Source organism: Coptis chinensis, chromosome 9 (genome assembly GCF_015680905.1).
Source record: "Coptis chinensis isolate HL-2020 chromosome 9, ASM1568090v1, whole genome shotgun sequence".
In the NCBI taxonomy this organism is placed as follows: domain Eukaryota; kingdom Viridiplantae; phylum Streptophyta; class Magnoliopsida; order Ranunculales; family Ranunculaceae; genus Coptis; species Coptis chinensis.
In genome coordinates, this window is record NC_141464.1 from 82,411,183 (window position 1) to 82,421,750 (window position 10,568).

The following is a 10,568-nucleotide window of genomic DNA, read 5'->3' on the forward strand; positions in this document are numbered from 1 at the left end:
TTTTTCTCCGTACACACTCCTAATTAGATATGTTTGTAAACGTAAAGCTCAAATTGCTACTTCCACTTTTTCTTTTTACCTTTATATTTATATATATACAAGGGATTGTGTAGTTTGAGTTCAAATAAGCTTATCGATCGCCTTACCATACAATTTAGCTAGTTTTTGCAATATGGTGGTTGAAAATAGTAAGACCATAGCTCGCCGTTTGGTCATGAGCGAGGACATCATCATATTTTATGCTAAAACTGTTCAAGAAAATGACGATGATGATGACGACGACGATGATGGAGTCGATGTTGCGCCGGCAGCATAGTTATTCTATGGTATGGGTAGAAGGGGAGATGTCTGGTTTATTAAGCAGAACTAATCCCATTCTCTAGGGTACAATAATAGGGTTTCATGCGTAGAAACACAAAGAAGTTTCCTGCAGGCTAGACCGCAGGACTAAAGATATATATGTAGTAGAAAATTATCATTTTATGTTCCCATATGGTTTGAATAAAATATATTGAGGGTTCCGTAAAATGGAAGTATGTTACTTGTTGCTTGTACATTTTCTTATTAACTTAATTGTCTCAATTAGCAACTATATATAAATCTATAATTATAGGCTTTTGCTTCTTTAATTTCCATTTAGTTTCAAGGAAATCTGCCATGGGATGAGTGAAACTATGTGCTGCGTTAATTGGGCACTGTGTAGATCTATATTTAAGCTGTTCTTAGCTTTGTTTTTCTAGAGGTCGATCAAGGTATAGTGGTGTTACACTATGCCACACTTATAAAAAAAAAAATGTTACACTATGCAACATAAATTTGAGAACTATTGTTGTGAATTTGAGCTAGCTATTAGCTAGTATCTAATCTATATATAGACGCTGTAGAGCTCATTTTGCTTTGGTAAATGTTAGATGATTATACACACTGAATGTTAAGATCCTATATAGCAACATTTACTCACGCAATCACGGTTAGCCTTGATTATTATAATTTATAGGAGTGATTTTTTTTTTTTTTTTTTTTTTTTTTTTTTTTGCTAAAGGATAATTTTGTATTAAAGGTTAAAAATTGCAGGAAAATAAAATTAACATTACATTTATATGTTCCCATGGATGGTGTTCCATGCCAGATTTCTTCTATGTAAAGTGTAAACCTGTAGTAGGTTGTATTGGGGTTCTATAGTGCTTGTATGGAGTCTGGTCTATGCGTCCGCCGTCTCTGGTCTAGGAGTGAGCATCTCACAGCGTAGATCTAGTCTATTTATCTAGCTAGCTAGTCCATCTATAACAACTTCAGTTCCTTTTTACTCCGAAGCAGTTACTATTTCTTCCATAAGCATGCAATACAATATATGTAATTTGACAGTGCTAACACCTTCCCACTAAAAAATTAAATTCCAAATGCCTAGTTAGTACGTAGTTAGTACATAACATCTCACTTACTTGCAGTCGTTAGGCATGTTGTTGATAAACCTAAACTGTAGGTTGATTGTTACTAGGAGCTTGCGTTAGCTTTTTCCCTCAAACTTACAGATGGAATCATGGAAGTCATAATGGATGGAGATCGAGTCGAAATTCCTAGACTGATCAACTTATGGCATCTCCAAATCCTCCAATTAATGGCCCCAAGCCTAGACACATTAGCTTCTGTTGAAGCAGGCTCAAGTCTAGACTGAAAAAACTATTGGAAGCAAAGTTTTTTAGTAGGGTAAATATGTACAACATACAGCAGATAAAGCTAACTTCTGCACGGCCATTGAATTACTGTTCATGCGATACATAAAGGAGAACCTCTTAAAAACTGCAGAAAACTTATATTGTCGTCTGCTTCAATTCCATGTTGGGCCATGTGCCCATGTGCATTTGATCTCCCAGGAGATGATTTCACAGGCCGAAAACAGTGAAAATAGCTTTTGCCTTGGAGATTCTCTTGAAAACAACAACAATCTAGTCTGACAGTAGGAGAAGGACTTGTCTTTTTGTTTGTATGTAGGGTTTCACTAACCCTTTGGAAGATGGGCACTGGTCTTGCTCTTCAGTTTCATGAGATCTGGGTGTGGGTTATGGGGTTGGCTTTGTTACCCCCTTTCCGAATTTTGCAGATTCTTTCTTGTATGAAGACCATGAATAAGTCAGATCTAGATTTTTGTTGGTGTTCTGCTGGTGGTGTTTGGTTCAAGCTGGTTTTCTAGGTCTAGCATCTCTCAATCGGCGTCAATGTCATGGGTTTAGCCCCTTGAGTCCGAAATTCTGGTTTGGCTTTAATTTTTGTTTGTCAAAAGCCATGGCTCTCTCCCTAAATCAACCCTCTCCGGATTGCTGGTTTGGGACCAACCCTCTCCGGATTGCTGGTTTGGATACCTTGGTCAGGCCACCGCTCATTTATTAGGCTTATGGTGGGGGCGTTCTTTTTTGGAATTGCCAATCTGCAGCCTTTGTCATGGAGTTTTATATTATGTGATTTGAAGACTTTCGAGTCTTTATTCTAGGAGATCCAACACAATGGATGTACGAGCAAGTTTGAAGCTAGTCCGGGGAAGAAGATGGGGTTTCTAATGTGGTTTTGTTGCTGCTGTTGGGTGCTTGGATTTGGTGGAGTTTATGTTGAGAATACAGGATTTTTGGTGCTTTTGTTTGTTCCAGTTGTACTGATTACATCCTTGTTTTTCTTGCTTGCAACTTGTTGTTATGAATGTAATGTTTTTATCTTTGAATGAATACAATTAGGCAATTATCGGTCGTCGAAAAAAAAAAAAAAAAAATATATATATATAGCACTCATCTCCAGCAGGGACTAGAGAATTTCGTAACTCAAAAATATAATTGAACAGGTGAACAAAATTAAAATAAATATGCACAATAATTATACAAAGCCTTTAGTAATTTAGCTACATAATTCAATACATGCAACCAAAAATAAAATTCCTTAGTAGGGCACGGAATTGAACCGAACCGAATATGTAGGGTTCGGATACATTTCTATATTTCTATATAATGGTATTTAAATTCATATCGGATACAAATACGGATAATTCGGATTTGGATATATGTTTTGGGTAATTTTTCACATTTTTAGTGTACCCGATCAAGTTTGAGATTTGGATTCGGTAGAAATATTTACAAAAAAATCGGATTCAGTTCGGATTCGGATGTTGGGCATATCCGACCCGTCCCCTGCCCTATTCGGCTATTCCTGAGATCTGATATCCTTCTCCGCCTGAGTGCCTTGTGAAATATGCAGACTATCCACATGACCCATGTACAGCTTCACCAACCAAAACTGAAATGGACACTTGGGCAAGCTTGACTATAATCGAAATAGATACATAGCCAGCGCAGTCCATGCTAAAGCCCGCATCAGTCACAGACACACACATCTAGATTAAAATGTACTCACGAACTCATGGACATGTATTTGGTCTTGACACATCTAGCCCAACATAAAATTATTGTTCCAATCTCTCTCGAGTCTTGATACAGGAGGGGTTTTATGTCTTTAGCTCCACCTTTCATTTTCAATACTATTTCATTTTAAGCTAATTCAGTTTTTGAGTATGGACTTCAGACCACAAAATGCAGATAAAATCTTGTTTTAGCTAACATTAACGTGTAAATTAAAATAACAATAAATTGGTCCCAGGGCCCATTTTTAGTGAAAATCACTCTCAAAACCAACGATTTTTTTTTTAATCACTCTCAAGGACAAATTTCAAGTGAAAATAATCCGGAAAACCAATTTTCAAGTTAAAATAACCCTTAAAGACAAATAACCCGGATTTAAAATAAATATTTTTCGATTTTACCTTTTTTGTCGTTTTGCTATGAACAATATAATGAGTGTTCATACCTTATGCTGATATATGAACAATGATTGTTCATATCCAAATAGATGAACGTATCTCATACAATATATTGATGTATGAATAATTATTGTTTATATTTTATGCTGAGGTATAAATAATGATTGTTTATACTCCAATATGTGTTCTTACTTATCATATATTATGTTGATGTATGAATATTGATTGTTTATATCCCAAATAGGCATGAATATTGATTGTTTATACTAATTACAAATATATATAAACAATAATTAATTGTTCGTACTCTAAATAGGTTCATACTCTAATAAGTGTTCTTATTGATCATACATTATGTTGATGTATGAACAATAATTGTTGATAACCTAAATAAATATGAACAATCAACAATGACTGTGTATGAACAATGATTGTTTATTCGTCAAATAAGTATGAACAATCATTGTTCGTACTATATACACCGGGTCATTTCAATTGGGGCGGGCCGTTTATTATTTTGTACTAGGAGTATATTTGATCTTTCATCTACTTGAGCCGTTTTAATTTCACGTCAAAAGTATACTTGACCTTTTATCTACCCAGTCATTGTGAGTGATTAAAAAAAATGTATCATCTAAAGTAACTTTTTCTTTCAATATGTCATTCTCTGTTTTAATAAACACCATTTTTAGCATCAAAGGGAACAAGATACAATAACATTTACAATCCCGTGATTGGGTAGTTTACGAAGGGGTACATCAGTAAATGCTTATTATAGGTGCTGCAAATTAGACCCTCATTAGTTTATCGGTGAATTGATGGATCAGACGTTGAATAAAATATTATTCCATTATAGCCCGTTGAAAGTGGCATAGATGTTTTAATCCCATTTTGGACGTGGTCCCCACACAAAAAGTTGTTTTGACAAAAACACATCTACGTTTATATCCTTCGTCCTTTCTCTAATTATTTTCTCTCACGAACCCTCTTTCTCACCGCTTTCTCTATCTATTCTAATTTAACACTTTTCAAAAATGTGTTTTCTTCTAACCCAATAAAAAGGTTCTACATATGTTGTCATACCATTAAAAAAAACATATGTTGTCATAAAAAAATGTTGGTATCCTCTTCAAAAAACAGACTATTTATTTCCATCGCTAAGGTGCATGATAGTGGTGACCACTATACAATAGTTTGAATTAATAAGAGATTGTAGCCTGTAAGGTATATTTCAAGATATCTATTTTCCCTTTTCTTAGCTATCTCATTCAGGATGTATTATGCCAATTAAAAAATCGTAACTCGCTTACAATTATGTGAAGTTGATGAGATTGGTTACTATGAACTTGATTTGTAGATTATTTGTCATTTAATATTTGTGTTTGGCGTGATGACAAGTATGTACTTGTGTGCTTCGGTGAGCTATTCCTCCACCTATACACTATTATTTAATATAATGTCTTAATTCCTTGTTATGTTGTTTCTATGTTCATTTTCAGAATAAATTTCTACAACTGTAATGAATATTAAAAAGCTAAAAAAAATGAGCCCTCAAATAGCTAAAATGAGACGAATTTAACAGCACCACGCACATAATGTCGTACAAGTGAGATACAATGTCTTACTATAATTGTATTTAGTTAAGTTAAACGTATATTTAACAGTACGACATAATGTCGTAAATGTGAGATATAATGTCTTATTATGATCATATTTAGTTAAATTAAACGTGTATTTTCAGATTATCCAAATACGAATTATTCAATAATGAAAACCAACTTTTGGTGGAAAAGTCATGAAATATGAGAACATTTGATAAGTACTAATTATTGGAAAGAGGCTTGAAGCAGTAGTGACAATAGGGATGAAAACCATATTAAACGTGTATTTTCAGGTTATTCAAATACGAATTTAATAGCACCACACATATCATGTCGTACAAGTGAGCTATAATGTCTTACTATGATCATATTTAGTTAAGTTAAACGTGTATTTTCCGGTTATTCAAATACGAATGTTATAACACTACATAATGTCGTACATATGAGATACAATATTTTTATATATAAATATTATGGAAGAATATTAAGGATATTCCATACTATTATCAAGTGAGAGCTACATCCGGAAATAGAATAAATCTTCTATAACTCATTCAACGGGCTATTTTTTTTTACTATTTTAAGTCAACGTCCGATTCAAAGAATTTACTATTAGTTTATTCATTTGGTTGTAGTTTCCTTTAATCGTTTAATTATGTCGCCCCTAGATTAAGTGATTAATATATATATGATAATGAAACTAGCATCACGTAAACCTGCAACACGTGCAACATGCATCCCACTAATCAATTTCATTTCATTAATTAATGTTGCATGTGAAAAGTTTGGAATATGGATGATAGAAGAAGGCAGGTGACAGGTCGAGCTCCACTTGAACCCTGACGCAAATCCATCAAACAAGTGTTGTTTTTACCAACGAAGAAAGCAAACTTTTTAGCCTAAACTTTCCAAGAAATCACACGACTTTAGAGGTTGAAAATTCAAATTGATTTTGTTTGGTAGGTACGTAGGCAGCCAGGAAGGGAATCTTGTGTTCCCTATATAATAAAGATATAGCTACACGCCTACACTGTTCACAGGCCCGCAACATTCTGATCCGCTGTTCTCGGACTAAATTATTTGTACGTAATCCCAAATATTGAGAGAAATATTTTAAATTATAAAAGTATTTGTTACGGCCGACCCAATTTGTGTTTGGCGGACTCCAAAAAAAAAAAAATGATTATTATAAGTGTGTCATTAGTTTCAAAAAAAAAAAAAAAAAAACAATTATTACACGTATGTCATTGATTTTCAAAAAATTGAATTCGAAACCCCAAACTTAAACGAAATTTGGAATCGTTTGAATTTGACTAAAAATCAAATGACTTACACCGCTTTGAGGCTTAGTCCAAACGATCCGCCAGATTGTTTGAATTTAAGTCCCAAAACGACTTAGCCACACCGTTTGACTTAGTCCAAACGACCCGACATTACACCGGTCAAGACCCCAAAACATAATTTTGAATTTTTTTTCAAAGTTAAATCCCAAACGACGTGGCCATATTATGTTCGAAATTCCAAAACGATGTGGCGCCGTATGCCGTTTCATGATTTGGACTTATACAAAAATAGTCACACCGTTTGGACTTAGAAAAATCCCTAACGATATGGTCACACCGTTTGGACTAAGTCTCCAACGATGTGGCCATGTCATTTGAGATTTGAACTTTGAAAAAAAATTCAAAATTCTATTTTTTGGGCTCTTGACCGGTGTGGCCGGGTCGTTTGGACTAAGTCCCAAACGGTGTGGCCAAGTCGTTTGGGACTTAATCGAAACGACCTGGCCGGGTCGTTTAAGTTTGGGGTTTCGAATTCAATTTTTTGGGGACCAATGACATATTTATAATAATTGTTTTTTTTTAGATTTTTTGAAACCAATAACATATTTGTTATAATTGTTTTTTTTTGTGGGAGTCTGCCCAACACAAATTGGGGTCCGGCAGTAATAGGACCCATTATAAAACCTAAATTATTTGTTGCAAATCCGTGACCGGTTAGAGCAAGTCCAATAAAGGGCTGTTAAAAGGTGCCACATAGGGTATTTTAGCTTGCTCAGCCAAATTTAGCACCCCAAAATAACAAAACCAATCCAATTGCGCTTTCTGTTTTGAAGTGTTAAATGATACGGACGACATAGTTACGGACGACATAGTTTAGTTTATGTCGTTCGTCCATTATTTTGTAACTTAAGTTGATTTTTTTTTTGAACAGACGCCACAATTTCTGTCGTCTGTTGAAATTTAACACACGGACGACAAAAACTATGCAGTCCGTCTCCCAAAATTATTATGGCAGCTGCTAGCGAAGGTCTTAACTTTAACTGAGTTTTTAACTTCTTTCAAATTTAAGACCCTTTTAGAGCAAGTCCAATAGAGAGTTGCTAAATTGGATTGTTAAAAGTGTCACATAGGCTTTTTAGCTTGTCCAGCCAAATTTGACTCCCCAAAATAAAAAAAAACTAATCCAATCACGTTTGTTATTTTGAAGTGTGAAATGATACGGACGACATAGTGTTTACCGTACGTTTATTATTTTTTGAATTTTTTTTGGACGGACAGTATATTTTCTGCCATCTGTCAAAATTTAACACACGGACGGCAAAAACTATATCATCCGTCTCCCGAACTTATTATAGCAGCTGCTAGCGAATATTTTAATTTTGGCTGGATTTTTTACTCATTCCAAATTTAAGACCCTTTTAACAGTCTCATTAAAATGATCCCCCATTGAACTTGCTATTAGCAGTCCCATTGGAATAACATTTTTGTAGTCGTCTTTAGTAGTCCATATAGTTTTCGATTGGACTTGCTCTTACATGACACTAAGGAAAATAATAATAGTCCAGTATCCACCTGATATATATTATCTCTTTAATTAATGAGGTATTAATTAATAGAGTCAGATAAGATGGTGGAGTGGACCCCATAAGTCATGGTTCTATATGCAGCCCATTATTATTATTGTTTCTCTCCTCTACTCTTCCCCAAACACCATAACAATCTCTTCTTCTTCTTCTTATTCTATAATTTCCATTCCAAACGTTTTTCTACACTTGGTTAGTTTCTAATCTTTTATTTGTTCTTTAGTTTGATTCATTTTATTAGTAGTTTTGATAATTTTTTTTAATTTGTAAAAATGGACTAGATTGAAGATATAAAAAATGCCTGAGAAGATTACAGCCGAGAATCTACTGAACAACATAATGGACACTTTTACTGAACAACATAATGCCCCGAAGCCAAAGAACATGTCTTTTTTTGAAGAAGATAAGTCAGCTTCAGTTTCTGATCAGATAAATAGGCTCTTTGGTCGTCAGAAGCCAGTTCACAATGTGTTGGGTGGTGGAAAGTGTAAGATTATTGACTACTTATAGTTTATAATAATAATTTCTTTTTGTTATGTGTTTAAATTTGGTTTCTTTGAACTTGTTTGTAGCTGCTGATGTTTTGTTATGGAGGAATAAAAAGATATCTGCAAGTGTTTTGACTGGTGCTACTGCTATCTGGGTGATATTTGAATGGCTTAATTACCATCTCTTGACTATGGTGTTCTTTGCATTGCTTATTGGTATGCTTGCTCAATTCGCTTGGTCAAATGCATCAGGATTAGTAAACAGGCAAGTAAATGTATGATTTTTACATTTCCATTATGAAAAGTCCAGTGCTTATACAGATATACATTTTTGTTGAAACAGGACCCCATCAAAAGTACCTCGCGTTCGTTTGCCAGAGGAGTTATTTGCCAATATAGGTGTCTCAATTGGTGCTGAGGTTAATCGCTTCTTGGGTTATCTGCAGAACGTGGCATGTGGTGGAAACTTAAAGCAATTTCTCATGGTATGTTTTGATATTGAGTTTATGGTGGCATGTATAATTGAGTTCAATTTGTGTGATAGGAAACCACTTTAATTTTGTAGAAAAATCCTGAAGCGTAAAAACTGATTTTGTTTTTGGTGCTATGGAGGCCATAGTTTCTAGTTTCACTTCGTAATCCCCCTGTGTGTTGCATATAAACTTTTACCGTGAAATCCATTCAGGTCGTATTGAGCTTGTGGATTGCTGCTGTGATTGGAAGCTGGTGCAATTTCCTGACTGTCCTGTATATTGGTGAGAGAACTACTTCCCCCCTCACAATTTTTTTCCTGTTTTAATTGGAGAAATTATGTCTGTGTTGGTTACCCTAAGCTCTGGTTGGTAGAGTAGTCATGGGTGGCTTGTGTTGGAGACTAGTGTTTCCGTTGCTCTTTTTGCCACTTAATAAGGCTCTACTCCAAAATTATGGAATGATGGAGGTGGAATCCTATCAAAGTTTGTGAACCGTGTTAGTGGCTGCAAACTGTGTATTTTCCTTGTCATTTTTGTGATGATGTAGGTGGGGATCTTAGCAATAAAGGAATAGAATCTACTAAATACGTATATCTAGTTATCTACCATACTTGGTCGACATATTGCATGTATGTGGTATTATTTGCTTTCTAGAAAGCACGGTCTTAGTTACGAACTATGAACAATATAAGTGAGGTTGAGTTACATAATGTAGGTGACCTATGTCCTATTCCTAAATTGAGCCCTTGGAATGATAACCGATATCCTTAGTATAAGCTAGTCAGTCAAAGAAATCACTCAAAAAACTTCGATGGGTTATGATCACATGCTTAGTCAATGTGTTTTACTACTTTTAGACCACGATTATCTTAGGATTGTCTCGTTAGAATCATACGTTAATGTTGAATATCCTGTTTTGTTTGTTCTAGGATTCATTGGTGCCCATACTCTGCCAGTGTTGTATGAGAGGTATGAAGACCAAATTGACAGCTTTGTTTATAAAATTCTGGATCAGCTTCAGCACCAGTACGGGAAGATTGATTCAAAAGTACTAAGCAGAATTCCCAAGGGGAGCTTTAAGGGAAAAAAGTTTGAATAGATTCAGTTACATATTGCAGTGCTATTTGTTCAGTAAAGTCAATAGGACATGAAGGCATTCTTGTATATTTGATATCAGGAGTCTCATGCTGCAGATATCACCAACTCATGTTTTGGTTGTTTCGTTTAATGGATAGATTACAAGACTATGAATTCTCTTCTTAGCAATTCATTAATTTGTGCACCGTGCATGTTTATCTGTAAGATGAAATCTCAAATATTCGGATCCCAAGCATTTTGTTT

At 34.7% G+C, this 10,568-nt stretch overlaps 1 protein-coding gene across 1 annotated transcript; it reads left to right on the plus strand.

The window, feature by feature from the left end:
• Window positions 1-8,315: 8,315 nt before the first annotated feature.
• LOC147478741 (Reticulon family protein) lies at window positions 8,316-10,474 on the plus strand. Its single transcript, XM_086584888.1, has 6 exons — window positions 8,316-8,458; window positions 8,548-8,753; window positions 8,839-9,019; window positions 9,098-9,239; window positions 9,440-9,509; window positions 10,157-10,474. Exons 2-6 carry the CDS (start codon window positions 8,564-8,566, stop codon window positions 10,324-10,326), a joined length of 753 nt encoding a protein of 250 aa, XP_086441014.1. The 5' UTR covers window positions 8,316-8,458; window positions 8,548-8,563; the 3' UTR covers window positions 10,327-10,474.
• Window positions 10,475-10,568: the final 94 nt, after the last annotated feature.